The 25,696-nt window shown below is 37.6% G+C and overlaps 1 protein-coding gene across 1 annotated transcript in view; it reads right to left on the minus strand.

Moving 5' to 3' along the window:
- Positions 1-1,581: 1,581 nt before the first annotated feature.
- Positions 1,582-25,696, minus strand: part of LOC121528287 (liprin-alpha-3-like) — a 29,823-nt gene continuing 5,708 nt past the window's right edge. Inside the window, exons 5-30 of the mRNA XM_041815652.1 lie at positions 25,281-25,409; positions 20,692-20,784; positions 20,346-20,398; positions 19,336-19,429; positions 19,100-19,234; positions 18,281-18,364; positions 18,057-18,188; positions 17,911-17,973; positions 17,554-17,633; positions 17,024-17,210; positions 16,730-16,923; positions 15,947-16,190; positions 15,732-15,868; positions 15,497-15,645; positions 15,277-15,373; positions 13,066-13,147; positions 12,636-12,836; positions 12,486-12,548; positions 12,083-12,109; positions 9,134-9,309; positions 6,722-6,819; positions 6,465-6,640; positions 6,287-6,355; positions 5,134-5,296; positions 2,760-2,828; positions 1,582-2,630 (exon numbers count right to left, since the gene is read on the minus strand). Of these exons, the coding sequence (XP_041671586.1) occupies positions 2,776-2,828; positions 5,134-5,296; positions 6,287-6,355; positions 6,465-6,640; positions 6,722-6,819; positions 9,134-9,309; positions 12,083-12,109; positions 12,486-12,548; positions 12,636-12,836; positions 13,066-13,147; positions 15,277-15,373; positions 15,497-15,645; positions 15,732-15,868; positions 15,947-16,190; positions 16,730-16,923; positions 17,024-17,210; positions 17,554-17,633; positions 17,911-17,973; positions 18,057-18,188; positions 18,281-18,364; positions 19,100-19,234; positions 19,336-19,429; positions 20,346-20,398; positions 20,692-20,784; positions 25,281-25,409 (2,979 nt within the window). The 3' untranslated portion in view covers positions 1,582-2,630; positions 2,760-2,775. The remainder of the gene's footprint in view (positions 2,631-2,759; positions 2,829-5,133; positions 5,297-6,286; positions 6,356-6,464; positions 6,641-6,721; positions 6,820-9,133; positions 9,310-12,082; positions 12,110-12,485; positions 12,549-12,635; positions 12,837-13,065; positions 13,148-15,276; positions 15,374-15,496; positions 15,646-15,731; positions 15,869-15,946; positions 16,191-16,729; positions 16,924-17,023; positions 17,211-17,553; positions 17,634-17,910; positions 17,974-18,056; positions 18,189-18,280; positions 18,365-19,099; positions 19,235-19,335; positions 19,430-20,345; positions 20,399-20,691; positions 20,785-25,280; positions 25,410-25,696) is intronic.

Here is a 25,696-nt window from a genome sequence, read left to right on the forward strand (position 1 = left end):
TTCCTGCTTTGGCTCATCTCCAGGCCTGTGCTGTTGACTGAGCAAAACATGCAGAAAATGCTGTGCATGACAGAAAGCTTTGTCTATTTATAATTTTTGTCAAAGTTTTTGGTTCTTTTGATATATCTTGTATTAAGCTCTATTAATTTAATGACTGGTAGTAATGGAAAGCACAGAAGCCTTTAAATAACCAAACGATGCCATAGCAAGAGCACTGTCTAAATTATGCACCTACACTGGCAATATCTGAAATGCTAATTACAAACACTATCAGTAGGTTAGCATTAGGTTGTCATTAGCTCACATCTTAGAGTGCAGAGCATGAGTACGCTTACTGACCACTTCATTAGGTACACCCTTTCAACTGCTCATTAACACAAATGCCTCATCAGCCATTCATATCAGCCTAAATGCATTTAAGCACGTACGGGCAGGATGATCTGCTGAAGTCAAAATAGAGAATCAGAATGGGGAAGAACAGTGATTTCAGTGACTTTCTGGACAGGCAGGTTCTCATGTTGTTTATATATAATTCTGACCTTACTGTTTGAATGCCGCAGGAGAAATCAAGACAGATCACATCAGCCAACATATTTCCAATCTTCTAGTGTCCAATATGGCGAGCCTTTTAGCTGTGGCCTCAGTTTCCTGTTTTTAGCTGTTAGGATTGACACCTGGCTCGGTGTTCTGCTGTTGTAGCCCATCTGCTTCAATGTCCGATGTGCTGAGAATTCAGTAATTCTGTTGTACTCAAGTAAAAGTACATTTACTCTGGTTAAAATTTACTTAAGTAAAAGTAATAGTACTGGTCTAGAAATCTACTCAAGTATTAAAAATTTACTTTAAATACTAAGTACTGAAAAGCTACTGAGTAGCTATACAGTAAAATATCATCTTTCCTTATTGGCAAGTACAAGAGATGAGGTCTCTAACCAGGTTGTTTGGGTAAAGTCATGTCTCTATAATAGAGTGAAATACATAGCAAAATTTACAGTGTTAATTTAACTCATATATAGTTCAATTTAACACTTTTTAAGTGTCTATATTGGTCTTTACTACATATAGCTAAACTACACTGTTAAAGTCTTAAATATTTCCCTATGTGACAGTGCTGCAGTAACTCTTGAAAATCTGTGTTGGGTCTCCTCTGGCAAGAACAAAGCAGAGAGTCACCCTCATAGCAAGGCAAAACATACTGATGAATAATATGCACCATCCTTTAAGAGCACATAGAGTCCATGGTAAACTCTAACTTGATGGATAACTTCACACACAGTGCAAATATGTCTAATAACAAAAATCCACTAGAAACATGACCAAAAAACAAAACAAAACATGACAGCAGTCATCAGCTGTTTTGGGATGTGATGTTAAATCTTTCCCCCACTGAGAACCACTAATCTTATCGATAAAGTAAGCATCATCTGTGTTTCAGTGGCATCTTACCTGAGATCTTCTGTAAACTCCTGGTGAATTTTTAAATAACTCCTTCAGCAGCATTTTACAGGTATGTTTTTTTAATTACAGCTTTTACAATCAGTATCATCATTATTATCATTATTATATTCAATTATCATCACTACTCTCCAATAATATGAATTTAAATCATAACACAATTTGATTTTTTTCTCAAAATGTACACATACAAGTAGCATATCTTAAATGTCCATAATTTAAAACATATTTCCTTTTTCAACCTGAAAATGAAATTACTTAAAACTAAGTATGAAATGAACATACAGTTTAATACGCACACATACATACTGTACATACATACATACATACAATAGCAGTTATCATAAAAAATGATAAAAATAAAATACACACATTTTACAAAGTCCCCAGGCTTCCACATCATTAGATGATTGATATCATGACGTTCACTCTAAAATGGTTGATTTGGCATGCATATTAACACAAATGCTTAACTTTTTTCTTTTTTTAAATCCAGTTTGAACTGGATTTTGTCGTAAAAGCACTTTTCTAATTGTCTCATTGTCTTTCTTGTTCATATTTGTGCATCACATGTCTGTTATGGCTTAAGAACATACATTTCTTTTCCTATGTGTACATGTTCACTCTCCCTTTGTAGTGCCCTCGCCCCAAACCCGACTGTGTTTTCTTCTTTTATTGTTCTTGTTACTAGGCAGAGTATGTTCTATTGTCAGTCTTAACCGCCTGCGACGATGCGTGTTTGGGGTGTTGTTCTGTTGTTTTTCTGAACAGGAATGCATTCTCTGATTTTAAAACTATAAATTCATTGTGTCAATAGTGCCATCTCACTCAAAAAACAGAAGATGTATTCACAATAGGCGATGGTCACTTTCTACAGGCCACTTTCTACGGAGTCAAACAGCGTCATGCCACAACTATGGATGAAGATGGAGAGAGAGAGAGAGAGAGAGAGAGAGAAAGAGAGAGAGAGAGATAGGGATGGATAAACAGACATTCACTCATTATTTTGTCATCTTTTCAGAAAGCATTCACTCAGTGTCTTTGATTCTTCAAGACGTCTGCCTTGAATGTTGTTGGTCATCTTCTAGTGTCCATATTTGATTTGGATCCTCCTTTTTTTCCTCCATGAAAATGTGTTTTTTCTCCCCTAGGATTCGGAAGAAGTAGGAGGGTATCTACAAAAAAAGGAAAAATACATGGATAAAGAACTGCAGAAGCTCAAGCAGAGATGAAATGTTTGATTTGAGCTCGCACAGGTTATTTTTAGGCACAGATTACAATCATGAGTGAGGGTGCTTTCTCACCTGGTGTGCTTGTCGTTTAGCAGGAATATGTCCTCACTGACGCTGACTCTCCTCTCGGACCAGAGTTTACTAACAGAGAAAAGACAATTATTAATATAGACATAGGTGATAGAGATCAGAGACAGACATATCAAAAACAAAAGCTGCTAAAACATCTAAAAACGGAATAAAAAAATAATGAGCCACAGTTTGATTTATACATTTTCTTTGAGTTTACTTCTATCAGTTTTGAGTAAAACTAGAGATACTGATTTCCTTCTCCAGTAGGACTTGGCACCTGACCACAGTGAAGCCAAAAGTGCCAGAAACTGGTTTCCTGACCATCGTGTTTGACTGGCCAGACAATTTGCCTGACTTGAACCCCAGAGAGAATCTCTGGAGAAAAATCAAGAGGAAAATGAAAGACACAAGACTCAACAGTACAGACGAGCTGAAAGGTGCTTCATAATACCCCAGCAGTGCCACAAACTGATTGGCTCCATGCTATGTTGCATAGATGCAGTAATTTGTACAAAAGGAGATCTATAACTGAGCATAATTTTCCAGAACATTTCTGTGTTATAAACTTAAAACAAAAAGTAAGGAAATATGTGTTTGGTACATTATTTCTTTGTTGTACCAATGCTTCTTAGTAATAAATCTTATACCGTTGGAAAGCCTGTTTATTACCCTTTTAAATGATGCCACATTTGTAAAGTTTTTATATTTTTTGGACCAGTGTTTAGTGTTATTCTAATTTTTTGAGATAGTGGAATTTTGATTTTTTTGTGAGCTGTCAGCCATAATCGCCAACATTGATAAAAAAGTCTTGTAATATGAGATGAATGTATAATACATGGATGTTTCACTTTCTAAATTAAATAACAGAAAATAAGGAGCTTTTTCATTATATTCTATTTTTTGAGATACATCTGTAAACTGAATTTTCTGACAGTAATGGAGACTAACGGTCTCTAACGTTCTATCCATGCTTAGCACAAATCAAACGTTTCTGCTTTGTTAGTCAAGCTCAGCAAAGAAATAGGCCAAAATAGAGGCTGACAGCTAGCCTGAGTCAAGCAGAGAACTCTGTGGTTGAAAAATGAAACTAATGCAGAAGTGCAAAAACTGCAGTTCCTTGAGTGTCCACTAGAGGCTGGCTGCAGAAACAACAGGAGCCATATACACACCTCATGTTAAAATGCTCATTTTTACAGCGGAAATAAGCACAACTGCAGCCTTGTAAAAAGAAAACAAACAAACAAACAAAAAAAACAAAACAGCTTTGTTTAGCATAGTTTATGTTCTTTATGGCCACACACTGCATGAAGGGTTGTTTGTATGTATACTAACTTATCCATAAGAAGCATACAAGTTACTGATACGGCTACAAGTTAGCAAGTTTTAACTGCTTGCAGCTCCGTCTCTTTGTCTGTTTCTAGGCTGACTGAAAGTTAATTTGGGACAAAGTTTTCAACATGGCATCTAAGGACTGGCTTCACAAGACCTCTTCAGTAATAAAACAGCTGACATCACTCAGGCTTAAGACAATATTTTGTATAGTTTGCAGTCAAACTAACTTCCAAGCTAGTTCATACTTGATTTGCACGTAACTTAGCAAAGCATCTGATCGATTCTTTGTATTTATTTATTCTCTTATTGTGCTATTGCACTTGTGCAATGACAAAAATGTTGTATTCTGTGTTATCTAATCCTGTTTATCCTCAAATGTGCAAGAACAGTCTCTTAGAGCTAGTTCAACCAACAAAATGAAAAACAGCAGAGCTAAAAAAAAAAAAAAAAAAAAAAAAACAACTCATGTACAGAAACCACAAATTCTAAAGTTAATTGAAAAAACCCCACTACTATCATTGTTAGATCTATAGTTTACTGTTTATGCTGAATTAATAACAGATGGTATTGTCCGAGATCAGTATGGCAGCCTGGAAGGATGAGAAAATCTTTATGGCAAAAACTGCTAAAAAGATTGTGTAGTTATTTAAAAGCCGTTAAAGTAAGCAAATTCCGCTCTTTTTAATCATCAAATGCTTTCAGACTTGTGAAAGCTGACCAGTGAAACAGCTATTCAATTTTTAACCTCTAATAAACTGAGTCACATGTTTTTAACTCAAGCATGTTTGTTTTAGCACTGTAGGACAAAGCATGACTAGTATAAACACACGTGTTATTTCTAAACAGAAAGAAACCACTAAGTAGCATGTACCGTAAAAACAATTAGTCACAGTAACCTTTAATTCATTGATTTTTTTTACCAGAAGTTTGTGTAAATCTCAGTGTAAGCAGACATGGCTCTGTGGCTACCAGTGCCTCAGACACCAACTATTTTATGTTCCAACTATGTTTTTGTGCGTGTTCGATAATGTCAGTGTCTCACCTTCACTCTGGACTTTCCTCAGAGTGACAGAGGGGGTTGCGATGGCGGAGGCACGGAAGTTGGCGGGTAACGTTTCTGAGGAGTCGGCTGTCACTCCGCGGAGGTCCTTCTCCCTGAACATCTTCCGCCATGACGGTGAGCGTGTGAATGTTTTGGTGCCGTCCTGCAGAGGAGATGAAAACACCAGTGATTTACAGTGACTAACATCACACTTAGAGACTAATCACTGTATATTAGTTGGATTTAACAGAGTAGTATTTGACAAAAAGGGTTTGTTGTGGCACAGTTACATAGGCACACAGTTTTAGCCGTGGATGCTGTAACTAAGCAATTAGAACTGGTGTAAACACAGCTGAACCAATTTGGCATGCTAATTTGCCAGCAGTAGAGCATGCACTTCTGTAATAAAGACTGTGTTGATAAGAATGAAAAGATTTAACTTTACTGTTTACAAGGAATTAAGGGGAAAAATCCTGTAAATTATTAACAAAGGGAAAAAATTGATAAGCTTGGACAACTTCCCCTCTTTTCAGGTATGATCATCTCATAACAGAGATTGAGTTAGAAACAAAAGATCTCCTTCTCGCAGGAATAATTCTCTTTCACAGATCTTAAATCAACAGTCTGCAATGTACCCAAGCAGCATCATTTGGCCAATACATGAACTTCTTTTGTTACAAGTTCAGGAGAACTTACAATATCAATTATTGTAGCTTTCTTGAAGCATTGTGAGATTGGACAATGGGGATAAAACTCAGATTTGAAACCATAAATTAGCTGACAATGGAAGGGCTGATTTTCTACTCAAGCGGACAAAAAGTTAAATAAAAATAAATCTCTTGTCTGATTAAACGAATCATAAAAACAAAAGCAGAAAAACAAGCTCAATCCTTGTTTTTTCATTAATAAAAAATAAAAAAACTCTACAAAATGTAAGCCAGTTTTGTTTTGCATTTATGACTTTTTAATACTTTATAATACCTTCATTTCCACTTAATGGATTTATCAAATCCATATACTTTTGAAGACCCTGCAGACATCCTGTAAAAGGTATTTATTTGTCTGCATGATTAGGGGCTAAGCTGCAAAACCCTTCGTTACAAACCAAAAGGTGATGTTACTTAGACCTCGTCCATATTTTCTATCGTAGTACCTCATCAGGCCTCCTCTCTGTTCCCATAGAGATGAGAGCGTTGTACTCCTTCTCCAGGAGCTGCCGTGCCTGAAAATGTTTAAAAAGAAATACATTAATTAAAATCAGGATTTTCTCTGCAAACAGGAAGCATATGAGGTAACATCAGTCATACTAGACAATACAGTTGGAGTATTACCTGTGTGTTCTGGTTTGGTATCTGGAGCAGGAGGGCCAAGTCAGTGTAGTCAAAGGTGTCATCTAGGGCCAGCAGGGACCCGTGTACCCCGCTCTCTAACAGGTTGTCTGCAAACTCTTTCAGACCTATAGACTGCACCCAGCACATCACGCGCTCATTGGACCAAACCATCACATCTGAGGGAAAAAAGGCAGATCAGCATTAAGCAGAAGTGTGCATTTATGTTTGCTCTGATATGAACCGTGAAGATGCTTCACCTTGATTCTGGTGTTGACTCTCATCCCTCCTCCTCTCCAGCTCCTTCCTGTCATAGTTCAGGCGCTTCAAGCACATGATGCCGTAGTGAAGACTCACCCTGTAAGTTAGAAACATAAATATGCCATTTCTGAGACATTGCTGGTATATACAACCAGGAAAAGAGATGAGCATAACCACTATGTCAGCATTCTTTTGTTGCTACGTCTCAATTCTTGTTGATATAAATAAATAAATATAGCCTGTTGATCCCAAAGCCTTAAGGCACAACCACATTTTTTGCTAAACTTTCTCTAAATGGGGCCACTACTTTTAAAAAGTCTTAAATAGAACATTGCCGCATAAAATTATGAGTAAAATGTAAAAAAAAGTAGGACTTTTTTTTAACTTGTTCAATAGTTGCCACTCAGAGGCACAGTATGGCATGCTATGACTTTCTATCCAAGGAATCAAACGCAGCATACTAGTGAGTGTTCATCAGAGGGCATTGAGCAGTGGGTATAATCTGTATTAGGGGTCGACTGATAGTAGTTTTCAGGGTAGATACAGATACCAATTATGAGTAGGTCATGAGACCTATAACCCATATTTGGAACTGATATGCCTTTATTATGAAGTGATGCCATACACTTACTGTGTCAGTGGCACTCAGGCTGAAGTTGCGATTGGCTAAATCTCATGTGAAATCGGGCCAATCAGACTGTGTTGCATACAGCACGTTTGGTGAGATTGTGGAGGGAGAAATTAAAGCCAGAGGGGAGGACACATCTTGTGGTGGAACCAAGGTAGCACTCGTTTTTATTAACCCCATTTGAGCCCTAAGCCATTTTTTACAATTTAGTCTCGCCTTGACTTATTGCCATATTGCTTAAAAAACATCAACATCATCATCTAAACATCCTTTTCTTTTCGGACAATCTGGGTTTGATATTTATATGTGACACACAACAAACAATAATGACTATTTTTTTTCGACAAACTTGTTCATTAAGGCTAACTAAAAAGCCTCTGTAAGGGCTATGAAGGCATGGATAGCATCCTAAGAATGAAAAAACAGAGGGCTGCAAGAGGAACAAAAACTAAGTGGCTTTGATTTATGGTTCAAAAGTTATTTAATATTTTACAACTTGTGTCTCTTCTTGTCCTATATGATGTGAGTTTCAGAAAGGTAATTAATTTTACAGATAATCAGGTAAATAAAATGCAGATACTGATAATCTGTCAAATGCCAAATATCAGCCTCATTTATTGACTACGCTGATAATCAGTCAACCCCTACACTGCGTACCCGTGTATACCCTGTACTACACACTAGTTGTAAGCACATGTTCATGTACATGTGTGAACAGAAGCGCTGAAACGACGACTTATGCTTTCTCATGGAAAAAAGGTGTGTCAATGAACTCATTAAATTTTGCGATGGGGAAATGCACATCCATTTCTTAACAGAGGTGCGTTGGAGGGTAACGTATCCAACAATTCAGAGTTTGCCCAATGAGGGTCTACTAAAATGTTCCAAATGAATAAACCTTTTCTGCAAGTTGAATGGTGTGCAGGAGTTTCCTTTGAATTTAAAATCTGGACCCATTAATGATCAATGGTGTGTGATCCCATACGAGGCTTGTCCCAACTGATAATTGGTCCAATAATTCTTGAGGGTGAGGTGTCACTGTGATAATTTCACAACTCTGAATCAAGCTGGAGCCTCAGAGATCCAGAATTGTATTTATCAAATGCGGTACCTTGGCATTCCTAGTTAATCAAACTTTTTTTGTTTCTGTAAGATCTCATGTTTGTGGAATTACCACCTTGAAATTGTTGCCACACACAGCAAGTGCGTAGTCTAATGCTCTGACTTTTGTTTAGTGCAATGGTATTCAACCTTTTTTTTGCTCAAGGCGAACTTACACCACATTAAGCCAAACTCTCAAGGCATGCAGTGTTCATATCCATGCAAATAGCCTCTTCAACAAGTGCTAGAGTATTTTAGTAGATATATAATGTACTGATTATGAACTGTTGAACAAATTCTGCCTAGATGTTCCTCGAGAGGTTAACAAAGATAAAAAAAACTGGGTTTAGTGCTCATTTGTTTGTGGAATGATCTAGTGGTACCCAGCCTTAGAAAAATGATTAACTAATGACAATTTTTCAGTTTTGCATGATTTAAATGATAAGAAAAAACCTGGATCAAGCAGTAAGACATGAAAACAACATCTGAGTGTCCTATTCTAAACATAACCTCACAGCCAAGTAGGTGCTATGTGAATATGGTTTATTGGCTTCAGTTTATAAAACTGAGAGATGCTGTAGTATGTAAGCTTTGTAATGTGGTTGATGTTGGAGATTAAAATCAAATACTTCTTACGCCATGACTGAAAAACAAAAGCAAGTCATAAATCTTTGTTTCAGACCTGTGGAAACTGTCCACCATCTTCAGCTGGCCCCTCAGTTCTTTCTTTGTGAGGTGGTCGAGCATGCGGGCATCCACCAGAGACTCCATGAAGTAGGAGCGGTACTGCGGCAGACCCAGGCTTGGCAACCACTCGTTCCCCACCCACTCATGGTTCATGTCTCCATAGGCCAAGATCTGGAGGAGGACGAATGTGGTGGAGTCAATTGGATGAAAATAAGACAAAAAAAGATGCTCCATGAGCAAGATATACAACAATCCTAAAATACATAACCATATTCTATTAACATACATAAATTCAAAACTTTAGTTTAACTTTGTTTAAAAATAGAGTTTTGGAGGTACGATTTCTCAGAGCACAATAATGCTGCAGAAGGAATGGTTAACTTTACGACTTTCTCTAAGTGTGCCTCCATATGGATCCTTCATTATTACCATCTTATGAGAACTGTACCACATTTCACCCTCTATATGTCAGAGAAAGTGTTAGCTAAAATCTTACATAAATGCAAACATAAAACATCTTACATAAATGAAACATAAATTCATCATCATGTCTTTTCTCAACAAATAAGATAATATTTCATATTATGAAAGGGAATAAAAGATAAACCTAGCTAGCCAGAAACTATATTTGGGATCCGGAGAGAGTCTGAAATGCGTCAATGATGTGAAATGAGTCAAAAAAGGCATGACCAAATTCACAAAACACAAGAAAAGTGTTAGATAATCCCTAAAATTTCAGATCATTAAACACATTTCAATTTTGGACGAAGATAAACTGAATAAGTACAAAATGCATTTTAAAATGATGATTTCATGTATTGAGGGAAAAATCCATCCAAACTTACCTGGCCCTATGAAAAAAAAAAAAACAGTAAAAGCCACCCTCCCCTTTGTTTCAATTAGGAATTGATTATGATCATGTCTGACAAAGTGAAGTTAGCTAAAAAGATCTCAAAAAGCAACAAATCATGCTAAAACTAAAGGAATTCAAGAACAGATGAAACCTGAAAGTGTTACAAAGCTGAATCTAAGGCTTTGGGAATCCAGCAAACCATACTGAGAGCCATTATCCACAAAGAAGAAGGAGAAAATTTGGAAAAGTGGTGAACATTCCCAGGAGTGGTCGGCCAACCAAAATTAACCCAAGAGCGCATCAATGATCAATACAGGAGGTCACAAGAGAACCCAGAACATCCTCTAAAGACCTGCGGGCCTCACTTGACTCAGTTAAGGTCAGTGTTCATGACTCAATAATAATTGATTAATTAATCATCTCGTTTCATTTGGCTTAAAACTTTGTGACCACAAGCTGAAGCGTACTTGGGTTATGCAGCAGAACAATGATTCGAAACAAGTCAGCAAGCCCACCTCTGAATGGCTTAACAAAACAAAGTGAAAGTTTTGGGGTGGTCTTGTCGATGTCCGGAATCTTATTGAGATACTGTGGACTGACCTTAAACAGGCCGTTCATGCTTGAAAACCCTCAAATGTGGCTGAATAAAACAATTCTGCTAAGAAGAGTGGCCAAAAATTCCTCCACAGGAATGTAAAAGACTCATCACAAATGCGTGCTTGTAGTTGTTGCCACACACACTGTAAAACAAAATTACTTGAGCTTACAATAAGGACAAAACAATAAATAAAATAATAATAATAAAATAATAATATAATAATGATAATAATAATAAAATAATAATAATAATATAATAATATAATATAATAATAATAAAAATAATAATAAAAATAATAATAATAATAATAATTATGTAATAATAATTATTTTTTTAATCATTATTTTTTTTCTTTTTTTTTAAATTATTATGTAATAATAATAATAATAATAAAACAATAAGGAAGCTTGTTGCCTCAAAAATAACAAGTAAACTACACTTGACTTTTGTGAGTTAAAAAATGTGTTTATTTTTAGTGTGCTATTTAGGTAACTATTTAAGTATTCACTACTAGTTTAAAATAAATTATTTTAATTGCTAAAACCCAAGATTCAAATGTTAATTCAAGTTTTCAGGAACTTTGTTTAAACCAAGTAAACTAAAGTTAATTGAGCCCTTTAGTTGTTATGGCCAAGAAGTACAAGTTACTTGGTTAGAGTGAGTATTTAGAACAGGTTACAGAAAACTGAGTTAATTCAACTTAATGTTTCTGAGTAAAATGGATGTGGCATTTTACAGTGCAGGGTGGCACAACAAGCTTCTAAGTTTAGGTGGCAATGTCTTTTTTACATAGGGCCAGATGGATTTGGATGGCTTTTTCCCTTAATGAACAAATCATTACTTAAAAACTGCACATTGTATTTACTCTGGTTTCTTTGTCTAATATCAAAATATTTTTCATGATCTGAAACATTTAAGTGTGACAAATATGCAAAAAAAACATCAGGGAGGTAAATACTTTTTAACAGAACTGTATGTTAAAGTCTATTTTTGTGTCAGATTAAATCTACTCATTAACCTGCACAGTTTCTATGCTAAATAGTATATGACCATTGCCTGTAAGAGCCTGTAATAATATTAAGGTGATATGTGCAAAATTTCCAGTGATAACGACAATGATTCGACCTATGTGTGACTTAAAGTTCATTGAAAGAGTGTAAATAAAGTGATTCCTTGTTACTTTTACATAACTATTTTTCCCAGTTGGACACTTCATCCACATGTGTGGAGATGTCAACAAGGATGCCAGTGTTTGACAACATTTTTAGCATGTTTGCACCTGATAAAATCAGTGCTATATGCTTTGTGAATTGGACCTTAAGAGGGGAAACAATATACAATTTTTGGAGTTTTTTTTTTCTGGTCAGAGTCTTTTATTAGTGAATTAGAGACTCTGTGTTTCCTGGATATTAAACCAACGTTTCTCATGAACAATGGCTTTAACATTAAATGACACAGTACACTGATGTTTTTCTTTAATGGCAAAAACATACCTGATCCCAGCTGAACTCTTTTTGCTCCTTGAGGTTCAGGCAGAGAAGGAATCAAAGAGAGAAAGGGAGAGATAGTCGCAAGAAGAGGGCAAGACCAGGGGGAGCGTGTGTTTGTGCGTGTTACAGAGAATCAGGATCCAAATGAGAAGAAGAGAGGGGAGGGCAGAGGGAGGAAAAGTTTTGTTAGTGAGTGAGAATTAGTTGGAAAAAGCACTACATCCAAACAGATCCTACAGGAATAGTCAGGGAAAGGGGAAGCCAAACACGCCTAATCAGAGACAAAGAAAAAGAAAAATGTGAGACCTTTACCCAAAATCAAAACAAAAACAGTACAGCTATAAACATACACCAGACTTTATCCTAAAATACTGACTGTATGCAGTATGAAACGTGATATTCTTACTGGTTTGGTGGCAGCAGTAAGAGACTCCATCTCAGCATGTGTCATCCAAATGTTACTGGTCGACTGTAAACAGTAAACAAATTCATTTTATGTCCAGCTGTGTGGGAATGTGATATTTCTGTTTGTATGCCTTCTTATTTGGAGTCTTACAGAACGAGTGCTTGCAGGTGCAGACGGACTTGTGAGGGAGACCATTTCCTGGATGGCCAGTCGTAGTTTGAGTCTGTGCAGAGGGTTGCTGATACCAATCTCCCTCTGGATCTCTGTGTCTGACAGGTTAGCCATAATAGCCCCGCTTTTCACGTTGGCACGACATGCTGCAACGTACCACGCCGGCATCCCGACCCACAGCTGGATAAACAGAAAGAGGATGTAAGTGTCACGATGATACTTCACAAACTATCAGGTGAGGGTCACTTTTAGCTGTGTGCACGCCCTAACCTGACCCTATTACTAAAATTACCCCAGCTGTTTCAATTTATCTCAGTGAGGATGCAATATAAACACATTAGTGACACATTATATCCATACCCTGAGCTGAACTGAGCCTCCAGTTTAACACTGCTGTTTCATGCCTCACCTCCAGCCATGTGACAACAGTCGGACCGTCCCATGAGGCGAAAGGCAGACCCTGACGACAGGCTTCCTCCAACAGGTCGTGCCTGGCAGAGAGAGTGGAAAACACAAGTTTGACAGATTCATTTTTTCATATCTCATCTTACCACAGTCTTCCTTTATAAATAGAAAACTTCGGATCTTTGATACGGTAACATTCCTGCCGAGCTGTGTCCTCTACAGAACCTTTCTTACCAAGTAACAACATGCTTTCGTAAGATTTTTTTTTCAATGTATAAACACTTTTTCAAAGAATATGAGAGAATTAAAGCTAATTACAGATTAAACACATGGGTCATTCACAAGTGATGGCCTGGACTACAAAATCCCATGGCCCTTGGTCATGAGTTGGGCTCTAGGAACAATCAGAAAACGACTAGCAGACTGTCTAATATGGCTCCCCAATTGACAGAGTTCAGTACCATAAAATACAAATGCACCAATATATAAAATGCAGTGTTTTGGGGGGTCTTTCAGATGGAGAAAGAGGTTTCCAGTGATGTTTTTCATTATTTTCACTAAACTCTGAGTCATGTGGTTTCTGTGTAGCTATTTCTTGTCAGTCCCATATTTTTTCACCATGTTGCGTTATCAATCGTTCTTAAGATGCTGTCGTTGTCCAAAGGTAACTATGTTATACATAAGCTAATGTAGCTACAATAGCATTAGCAAATGCTTTTGAAGCTAAAGCAAGCCACTGTTTGCAAAACTACTTCTAAAACGGGTCAAGCGTTAGTATTTAGTATTCTTAAAAAAATAATGGTTATCATTATGAAGTTTGTTCAAAAACATTTGAATTATGCTCTAACGGCTGATGACTTGAAAAATATTCTGAATGTCAACTGCATTAATATTTAGGAAAATAAAAGAAAAATGTAATTTGCATAATAATGTGGAATGCGGTGTACATGTGATGCACAGGTAGTAAAATCAATGAGTACTAATGTTTAATAATGGTGATCATAAGTTCTGTCATCATCAATCAGTCCTGAGCTTTGCACAGCTTATTGCATAACATTATGTGTCTCTTTCATGCCCCTCTCTATCCAGGGGTGTGCCAACTCAAGTACTGCTGCATGCTTCCATGGGCGTGGGTGGAGATACCAGGTGAGGGTTGAGTTCTATTATAATGACTAACATTATGGCATCACAAGGAGCACAGATGAGTCAGATTTCATTTTTCAGACATAGGTGGACAATAAACAAAGCAATGGGTTGGCTTATTTCACATTTTGTGGGTCGGCTGACACCGCAGATACCCAAATTTATGTGTTTTCTGTTATGTCCCCTTTAAATATGGGATTATGACCCAATGAGGGAGTCACAATAGCTCATAGCTCATTATCTTATACTGGTATAATCACAGCAATGGTATATAGGACACAGAACAAAAAATGACTAAAACTGCATCTTGCACAACAAACTGTAGGGCAATGACCCTTCTTCTCACCTAATGCCTTGAGGAAAGTAAAAAACTTAAAAATAATCTGAGAAATGAACAAGAAGTAGATGCTAGAGGGCAAAAATCTTGTCATCCTGCTATGTAAAGCTAGAGGAAACAGGAAAATTGGAAAATTGACACTTTTTGCAAATCTCTGAGAATTAGAAAAACCTTCGAGAGGTACAGCAAATTGTACCAAATAGAAGCTACTACTGCAAAAGCACTGTAAGTAGGTTGTAATGGGATATATGACACAATGCCATCAGTACTACACTGTTGCTTCCTCACTAAATTATAGAAAATAATTCAAGCAGCAGCATTTTGGACCTATTTAAAGTGAAAATTAAGTAATACTGTTGTACAGAGCATTATAAAAATCTATACAAAATAAAGATAAAATATAACCAGAATGAAATTTAAATCCTTTTGGGAAAGTGTGGATTAAATTTCGTAAAATTATTAAAGCTGCAAGAACCATGACTAAGCAGTTTCGCCTTTTCCTGGTCATCAAAACAAAGACCAAAAGCCAATCCGACAGTTTCATATCCAACATAATGGTATCTTTTTAGCCTTAGATTTGACAAAATTATGACAGTAAAAAGCTGTTCAGTTGAGTTATACTGTAAAAACAGCATCTATGTATTGTAATGGAACATATAAAGTGGTGTCATCAGCATAACATTCAACCTTAGCTTTCTGAATAACATTTATATGTAAAAAAGTGACCAATCTCACTTCTTTTTGCTGCGTCTGTCTTTCTCCACTGTCCCAGTCCCAAGTTTGGTCAGTCCTAAGGGGTCTGCTGAACCCAGGTCATCAGAGGGCGTTGAGGCTGAAGAGATCGAAGGTTAAAAATTGTAGTTAGAACCGATAACGTCCTCACTGTTTAGGGTGCTCTGATATTAAAGATAGTATATGCAACCATGCAGGATGTGCAGTTTCTCCAGTAACTGACCCAGTGATGCAGATTCGCGTCCAGGTGCACCCATACGCCCCTTTTCCTTTTTGCCAAAGAGACGACCAATGGATGACTTGATGCTTTTCTTTTTGCTGGCTTTGTGGAGGGAGTCCTGGCTAGCCGTGGTGGCACCATCAGCAGAGAGACTACAAGAGCACAGGAAGGAAAAAATGAAATCATTGCAGACATTGCATCTAAAAGCTAATCTGTTTAGAGCCTTTCTTTAGAGTACCTGCGAAATTCACGATGGTCGTCCAGGCCTGCCCCAGGGTGAGTGTGTGTCATTCTGTCCAAACGCAGTGCTCGAGGAACAGGAGGGTTTGAGTCGATCAGGGCCAGTGCTCTGCATTCTTCACCCTCTTTGCTGTTCTGTAGGGTGAAAAGAATCGGGTCAGCTTCCGGAAATCCATCTAATTAATGCAACACTTTCTCACATTGACATGATACCTGTCTTTCGGACTCCCTGGCAGGGGAATGTGGCAGCCGAGGTGTGGAATGTCCAGAACTGGGTGGCGAAGGAGACGCCAATGTGGAGGAGGTGATGGATGGAGTCATGTACCCCCTACCGACACTGTCCCGTCCTCCCAGCGAGGAAGGTGGAAGAGGTGAGGCATCGAGAGCCACACTGCTGACCCGGCTCTCTATTTCTTCTGCCCTCATCTCTGTGCTCTCCTTCTCCTCCTGGATGAGCCTGTAGGAAAAAAAAGGGAGGCTATTTACTCCCTTTATTATAACAGAAATCCTACTTCCTTCAAAAAACAGGCAAAAATATCGACTGCCTTGAGGCTTCTAAATGCTCTCCTTCTGAATATGGACAGAGCTGTCTAGACTGGACTCCATTTAGTCCATACTTCTGCAAGATTTCAGGAAGATACAGACCAGATGTTGCAATACCTCTAGATGCAGTGTAGAGAAATGTAGCCAACAGCTCAAGAAGAACCAGAAAAACACAACCGAATGGCAAAACATACAGTATATATAAAAAATGGCTGGACATCTGAGGAAAGATTGTGTGAGTAAGGGTTTAACATGCAGCTTAGTGAACATGACATACCCTTTTATTTATTTTATGAAGCGACCACAGCTAGTATATATATTTATATATATATATATATATATATATATATATATATGTATGTATACATATATATATATATGTATATATATATATATATATATATTTTTTTTTTTTTACTGTATTAAGAATAATATTATCAAAATAAATCGTACTTAATCTCCTTGTTGATTGCTTCCAGTTGTTCTTGTAGCATGATAGCCAAAGTCTGTACATCTGTCTGTCCGCTGGGGGAGAGCAGCTCAGATCCAAACAGAGTCTCCCTGTCGTCCTCATCATCAGAGCATCCTCCCTCCACTCCACCTTCATACCCAGGACCCATCATAGAACTGCCATCCCAGTCACCATACTTTAAAAATGGAAAAGTTACAAAGACAAAGCAGTAAATTATCATCTTAAGAACAAATAACATCAAGATCGTCATGATTATGTTTCTGTGAGGTTAAGACCTTGCCGCTGTCATCTCTACTGCCCCCCCACCGGCCGCGGTGTGTCCTCCTGACCACCACCCCGCCAGAGGAGCTGCCGTAGCCGGCTGGGAGGGAGCCTCCACCTTGAGGGTACCGCAGCTCCGAAGCACTCCCTGGAAGAGATCTTCGAAAAAGGGTGGAGGGAAGTGAGCTCACGCTGCCCGCCCTAAGGTGAGATCCAGAATTCAGTTATTATGCAACAGCCCTAAAAAAAATCACAACGTTCTCATTTTCTGGGTCTAAAATAACAATACAAAACAAATAAGATGCATTTGTAAATAATATTTGCATATTTTCAGGCATGGCAAAACATTCTTGATACAGTATGAATAATTTACTGTGAGAAGAAGAAACAAGTGGAAGTACAACACGCCAGTAAACAAATATTTGTTCTCAAACAAGACTAAGACATAAATAATCCCATGGGAGTCTTTGTTTTTATGAAGCCATCTAGAAAATGTAGGACAAATTTTAGAAATAAAGTCCTATTGAGGTACACTGTGTCTAACCTGGAGTAAGAAGAGCCAGGTCTGCCTCTCAGCTGATCCAGCTCTAGTTGGATCCGCTCCAGCTCAGCGAGGAGCTGCTCCTGAAACCCAGAGGAGAAAGTACACTTTTTTTTTCCAAGGGAAAATGACCTTTCTTTGTTAAACATTAGTCATTAGGTGTACTGTTTGTGGAGAAAAGTTGAGTTCTTGAGAATAACAAGAAGTTTGATTCTCAATAATTAAAGGTCAACAACCTCCACAGTGAGGACAAGACTGTTAATTCGATATAAATAAACTGAAGCCAGTGGTTAAGAGGTTGTTGAGAAACAAGAAAAAATACCTCAGAAAAAAGCAGCACCCATTTGAAAGGGCAAATACCTTATTGGCTAGAAGATCATCTTGAATTTTCTTCATATTGGCGAGTTCTTCTGAGAGAGCGTTCTAGTAAAGGAGAAGCAGAACAATCTGTTTAAAACACTTTATATTTCATCACAAATATGTTTGACTCTAATTCTACTCGGTACCTTCTCCTCCAGTGCTGCCATCCTCTCTTTAAGGTGGAGCTGCAGCCTCTCATTCGACTCAGACAGAAGCTTGTCCACCGTGTCTGAGAGGCGTTTGTTGTGTTCGTCGTTCATCTTCTCCCTCTGCCTCGCCTGGAATCAAACAAGGCAACAAGATTGTAATATATTCTTTAAATTTGGCCTTATATGGTAAATGTGGCCACATAATGAAATATAAATGTTACCCTCTGTAGCTCCTGGTTCTTCTCCTCAAGTTGAGCTTCCATTTGTCGTAGTCGTTCTTCAAAGTTACCATGGCGCTCTTCCGCCTTTATAAATGCAAGGAAATGTTACTGAAGACCGTCCAAACAAGTAAAACATCAAAAAGCATGGGGATGATCTCTGTCACTCTGTCACAGCGGTCTAAAATATTTGCTATTTAAGAAACTAAAAATGTGATTGTTTCCTCTTGAGTTTCCTCTTTTTCTATCTTAAGTATCTACAGATTTTTTCCTTCTTAAATATTCCACAATATTTTACAAGTTATATTACAGTGTACAACTAAATACTCATTCGTTAAATATAATATCAAATGACAAGGAAATCAACTGAAAGCTTGCGCAGCTCAACATCATTTAAAAAGTAATGTTGCTCACAGGGATTGTCAAAGCTATGGTTTAATGTTGAATATATTTTAAAAGTCCTGGTATTGGATTTGAGCATAACGTACACTCGTGTCCAGATTGATAAATAGTGATTTATACGTTGAAATGACCGTACTCTTAAATTTCTGGTGCATTTACATTTGATAAATGAGGGTGAATATGCCTGTAAACATTGCACAGAGATTCAGAGACCCAATTCTACCCAGCTGACCAATCACAGGGCTTGTGTTCTGCATTGTTCCAACATGTAGTTACATTTTTGAAGAGGTGCATAAGGACTTAACAAACCTATGACATATGCTTTGGCGGAGATCTGGCGCAGAAGTAGAAATCAGCCTTTGCTTACATGTTACAATCAGCTCTAAATTCTAATCAGCATCAACGCTGTACTCAAAGCACCTTATTGAGAGCAGCAACTCTCTGGGCCAGCTGGGCCTCGATTTCAGGCAGCGTTTCTGCCCTCTGTAGAGTCTGCTGGAGCTTCTGTTTGGCTTCATCCAGACGCTCCTGTAGCTGCCTGTTCTTCTCTTCACTCTGTATTTGAAATATTTGACCATGTCAGACAGAAATGCAACATTAAACATGACAAGGAGTTTTGTTTAAACTGCATTTGGACATTTTGATACATTTCTCACCTGTCTATGCAGCGATTCCTTGCTGGCCAGCTCGTTTTCCAGCTTGTCTTTGATATCATGGAGAGAAGTTGCCTCCCTCTGGGCGCTGAGGTACCTACAATCGTCATCAAGACAAGACCCAGTTATTAAAGCTGCAGCCTTCAGCCAATAAATAATCTATTTGCACTTATATGAGGTATTATATCCTTCAAATATACAGTTCTAGTCTGATTTATTAATTAAAGCATCAGTAAATCATGCCATCAAGGTGTCCAAAATAAAAAACCTTGGACAGTATGAGCTGTAACTTTACATTCAACCTTTCCAAAAACACAGCAACATAGGCTTCACGCACTGCTGCATTTTTCATTAATTAAATTTTTGTAAAATAACTTCAGAGGTGTATGAAGAGGCGTCAGCCAACAGGTGAACCATATGGTCCTTCTGCTGCGTTTATTAAAGATTAAGTATGAAATACTGATTTTTTAAAAGTGTGGGGTCCCCACTGAAACCAGGAATGGATTATTTTATTGCGGTTGCTTTTAGAATAGAGTTTAAAATTTTATCGTTTGTTTTTAAAGCTCTTAATGGCCTAGCCCCCCAGTACCTGACTGAGCTCCTCCACTACCATGTCCCTGTCAGAACACTGAGATCGTCTAGTCAGTTGTTGGTCACCCCCAAAACAAGGTACAAAACCAAAGGTGACCGAGCCTTTGTGACAGCTGCCCCTCGACTCTGGAACAACTTGCCCTGGCATATCCGCTCTGCGGAATCAATTAAGGTTTTTAAATTATCTCTCAAGACTCACCTCTTCTCCCTGGCTTTTAATCAAGGTTGAGTGGACATCTGGCAAAATCTTAACTAATTTTTAACTTTTAATATATATATATTTGCACTGTGTTTATGTATCTTGGTATTGTATCTGCACTGCTCTGATCTGTATAGCACTTTGGTCAACCCCGGTTGTTTTAAACGTGCTTTATAAATAAAGTTTGAGTTGAGTTGAGTTGAGTTATTGCAACAAAGGTTACCTGCGTTCTAGCGTTGTTATCCTTTCCTCCATGTCCTCCCTTTGGCAAAGAGCCTGTAAGAAACCAAAATGTATCATGAAACAAGCTAAAATGCAGTGAAGACTTGCATGATATACATACATTTCTCATGACATATTCATTTATTTATTTATTAATTATTTCAGCTCTGTAGTTGGACTTTTATATTCCATTTTTCAAAATATAAAACTAGAAATGCTCTATCCTTCAATCTTAACATTGCATCTCCTCCAGCACACGCCCATTGTGGTCAAATATACTCTCGGATCCCTGAGGCTCGCAGGAGCTCATGGTCCCGGCCAGGAAGAGACAGATTGGCCCTACAGACCTCTTTCACTTCCCTCTGGAGCTTCTGATTGGCCTCCTCAGACTTCGTCACCTCCCTCCTGGCGGCCGCAAGCTGTTCCTCTATTTCCCCAACCTGACGTGACACCACAACGAGACACAAGACGACACAGATTGAACCTACGTGAGTCAGTGTTAACCGCCACAGCACCGAGAGCAAAAAAGGACATGCAGATGATTCATTACACATGTCTGTTTGATCGATGAAGGACTGTTAAAAGCATCACTGACATAAGTGTAACAGGCTGAGAGTCTGACACACCAGTGTAAACCAGATGGAGATTGTCTTTATGTTTTAACAGGACAGTCAGGGTAAACTAGTTGGATCTCTAAAAACACTGCCGAACCAAGATATTCAATGCAGTACTTTATGATTACATTTAAATCACATGTGACTGTGAACTATAGAGTTCAATTGTGGCTATTTAAGGAAGCTGCAGTAACTTAAGTGGCCACATGAGGGAGGAGGGAGACCAGCAGATGCACTGAACAGAGCGAGCCCCTCCTTCTGGGGAAATACTGTCAGTAAAGCTTGCAGATAATCTCAGTGTAATGGAGTTCACTATTTAAACCTGTTATATAAACATTAATAGAATGCAATAAAGAAGCACAACCTCAATGATACAGTACAAATGCTCTTGTTTATTTCTGTACTTAATGGAAGTCTGGATCAGCTCAAAAGCCAGATTGTAGGAGCTAAAAGTTGTGGTTTTATTTATTGAATTACTAATATTTCAAAATTCTTAAAAAAATGTATCACAAATATATTCACTAATTTCACACAAAATCTCCACATGATTACACATAATTTTCCCAAATCTATGACAGCTTTTTTTGTTTTTAACTTTTTTTTATCTACATAAAACATATAAAGTATTTGTTTTATTTATGATTTGAGCATTCATATAGTTATCTATAAACAAAATGCCATTTTTGAGTATTTTTAGTGACATTCATTGTAACATTATGACAAACTTTGGTTGTATGAAGCCTTTTATAAAGGTGGAGTAGCTTAAAGTGTGTAACATGAAACAAGAAATTAAAACAACACTGCACAATAAAACAAAGCAGTCAAAAGAAGAGACATGTCACCAAAAAGCAAGAACAGAAATATGCTTGATATATTAAAGATGTGTGAAGAGTGTTAAATTTACTGTGGTGTTGTTTGTGGGAAGTGAAATTTTCCTCACCATGATGACTAATGTGAATATTTTTTTTTTTGTGCAGGTGTGACCAAGTAAAACATTCATCAATGGGAGTGTATGAGAGAGTTCAGTTTAATAGAAAATTCATGCTTTGAGGCAGCTTTTTCCAAATTTCTGTGCACATAGCCCAATCTTACACCTAAAAAACCAAAACCTTCATTGAACCATAACATTAAACTTAAAGTATTTACATTCTTATTTTTATTTCATTAACGGAGAATTTCAGTGCAGATGCCTAGTTTTCATAAATTAACGCCACACAAAGTTACAAAAAGGTCAACTGATTAGCAACCAATATTTATTTTGTTCAAACAGACATCTTTTAAGTCACCTATATTTTCTTTTCTAACATTAATCTCTTCAAATGTATGCTGTGACACCATTAACCATATTCTAGTCACATTTATGCAGCATACTTGAATACTTAATTGAACGACACCAGATAACTTGGCACCAGTTAAACCATGACACCTGCTTTAAACGTCAGACAAAATAACTGATTCAAAGCTGATATGTGAAGTTAAATCGTGTTTCTTTTTGTTCCTTACTGGAATTTGAAAATTAGTTTAATATGTAATCAAGTTTGATAAGATCAGCTAAAACTTGATTTTCATTTTCAAATTTAAAAATGTAAATATTGAAATTATGGTTTTAATGGCCCACCTGCTGCACCCCCAGGGCCCACCAGTGAGCCCCAGCCCACACTCTGGGAAGCACTGTTTTGGGGTTTTATTCCATTATGTAGGCAGATATGGTGAGTGACTCTTTGTTCCCTGAAATATCATTGTTGTTGCATCATAACCTTTTATCTCCAGAATCTCTACTTACAGGAAATTAAAAACCTTATCACTGCACTATCACAGTCAGCATTGTTCTTGTCTGTACAGGCAGTTACTAGTATTAGTAGTTGGATTGCTTAAATTTTACAGAAATAAATCACTCCTCAGTGCCCTAAGTATTTAGATAGTGTATACTAGGGGTGTGATGAGATCTCGCGAGACCAAAATGTCACGAAATGTCTCATCAAGGTGAAAATCACCTCGCGAGATCAATATTGCCAAGACACCAGGAGCAGCAGCTCTCCTGACAGAAAACAATACCTAACTGGAAGTTATTATAGATCACAAAGATGCCCTGGACACTTTAAAGCTGTTGGTTTGACAGCTAATGAAGAAACGGAGCTGATCCGTGACCCATTCAGTCACCGCTCCATCCCCTGGCCCCTCCTCCGCGTGCACCATTTGGGCCGCACATGATCCACAAATGCGTAATAAGTTTATCATGATGGTCCGAAATGATGAAACACTGCTGCTGGAAACCTGCGAGTTCGTGTATGCGGGCATTTTATACTGCAGGAGTAAACTTATCAAAACAAACTCATGCTGAACACCACAGAGTCAACTGTTAGCTCCAAAAAGTGAAGTCCTAGCTCCAGCTAAACGCGCCATGTTTGTTATCCAACAGCTGGCAGAGCAGAGACACACACTCGCTCACCAACGCACACACATTAACACACACCCTCATCTGTGCATCATGTCCAACACTGTCAAAGCTCATGAGAAAAAAAAAAAAAAGACCACTAAATGATAAAATAATCTACTTCTCTAGTGTTTTAAATATGGATGCCCTTAAAGAGGATGAGAAAAAGTTCGATTTTACTGATGCAGTGCTTTATATTGTTGTGCATATTGTTGTAAATAGTTTTTAAATTACTTTCAAAATAATCTAAATGCTTTTACTATTATTGTAATTGTAGCAATGAGTGCATAGTGTAGTAAAATATAAATGTGGTAGATTGTTAAAATGAAAGGTCTGATTTGAAGAGCATTTAAATGTACAGTTTGAGTCAGAGTTAGACAACACAAACTGTGTAAGCACCGATAGCCTATTCAGTACAGGAGGAGTTTAAACATTCCTGAATAGACCTCACTGCTTTGCAATTATGACTTTCAGTCATATAAAGACCATATTTTCCACTCATATATTTTTTCCAAAAATAAAAAAAAGTGTTAAATCTCGTCTCATGCCGTGAGATAAGCATCCCGTCACACCCCTAGTGTATACTAGTGATTCACAACCTTTTTTCCTTCCCCCTATTTGGATCTAAGAAAAGCTAACAGTCCCCTGACTTGACTTCACAATATTGTAAATTTGAGACATTAAAAATGTGAAACGTTTGAGTTCATGACATCAAAACATGCAATGGTCCTAACATTGTAATTTCAAGTTATTTTTCAAATTTTATGTAAATTTCTGACTTTTTAAAGTCAGAAATACTGAGTTTGGTTCTTGTGAATATACACTATAATGTAAAACAAAAATGGTTTACTTTTCTTTATAAAAAGATCAACATTTCTAAAAAATCCACAGATTATCTTTATTTTTCTATCTTTCAGGGGGGCCCTTTCATACTGTTGTACATTATATTTCTGATCATTACTTAAAAAAAGCTTAAGCCCCTAACTCATCATTGTGTTTTTGATGATTGAGTTGGTTGGCCTTCGTAGCCTGCACATAGACAAAATCACTAAACCCGCTTTCCTCATAGTTGTGGTATTTTATTCTTGTGTAAAGTGCTGGAGGCTACAGCCTTCCTTCTATGACTCAGTGCCAACACTGACTTTTGCTCTCTGTGCCCAAATTCTGTCTTGAAATGGGTAAAAGAAGTTTCAGGTATGCTGTTTCTGCAGACTGCAATCTTCTGCAAAAAGAGATTATGTCCAGGGTGCTGGTCTGTCAACTGTTTTAAAGTAGATTAATGGTGTTGGAGGAAGATGCATCAGGTTGTAGATGTTGAGTTGGTTGTTGTTTCATGTCTGTAACTTAGTTAGATGTGCTACTGTCTGTCTTGGCCAGGACATTCTTATACATGAGATTCGTAATCTCAGTGAAGTATTTCTGGTTAAATACATATAAATAAACAAAATAAATAAAACTGAGTTACAAGGTGTTGGACTGGTAAAGTTGGAAATTTTGGCATCACTGATTAGATTGGCTGAATCTAGTTAGTATGTTCATCACTACAAATGTTTATCAGTTTACAGGTTACACAGTTTATTATAGTCACAGATGCACTCAGTTTTCCTGTTTTTTACTGCATCTGTCAGTTTAGCAAATTTTTCCGTAATCTTCAAGAGTTTTTTTTTTTTTTTTTGTGGTGACAGTTCCTTTGTTTACTTTCAGTTCCACATCACACTTGTTGATTTAAAATTTCTAAAATCCACTGACAGACATAAAGGGAGAGTAACAGAACTGACTTGTGATAAAAAAATAAAATAAAATCATGAAAGATAGCAAAATGTCCCTTTACAGAAGTACCAAACCTCAAATGCTCCTCACAGTGTTTTATATAGAGAAACAAACTCACTTGTCGGCACATGAGGGCCAGCCTCTCTCTGAGCTGGGAGAGTTCGGCTCTCTGTCGCTCTATCTCCCCTTCTCGTTGTCTTTCCAGCTCGCCATCCTCCAGGCCAGTGGAAGGACCATTTGGTAGTCGCTACAATGATGACAACATAGATATAATGACAGTGGCGAAGAGAAATAAGTAGTTACAATCAGCTGAGGGTGTAAAGGAAGTAAATGTGGCATATGGATAAGGAAGGACATAGAACTAAAATCACAATGACACACCATGGTACCCATACATCTACTTTTCTACTGGTGCTCTTGTGGCTATCACAAACACAAAAACTACTGGAACCAACATGCAGAAAACCCTCCCTTACATCTTTCCCGCCGTCCACCCCTTGTTGACGTCTTTTAATTTGGTCTCTTAAAGAGATT

The sequence above is a fragment of the Cheilinus undulatus genome, linkage group 20, assembly GCF_018320785.1.
Source record: "Cheilinus undulatus linkage group 20, ASM1832078v1, whole genome shotgun sequence".
Lineage (NCBI taxonomy): Eukaryota > Metazoa > Chordata > Actinopteri > Labriformes > Labridae > Cheilinus > Cheilinus undulatus.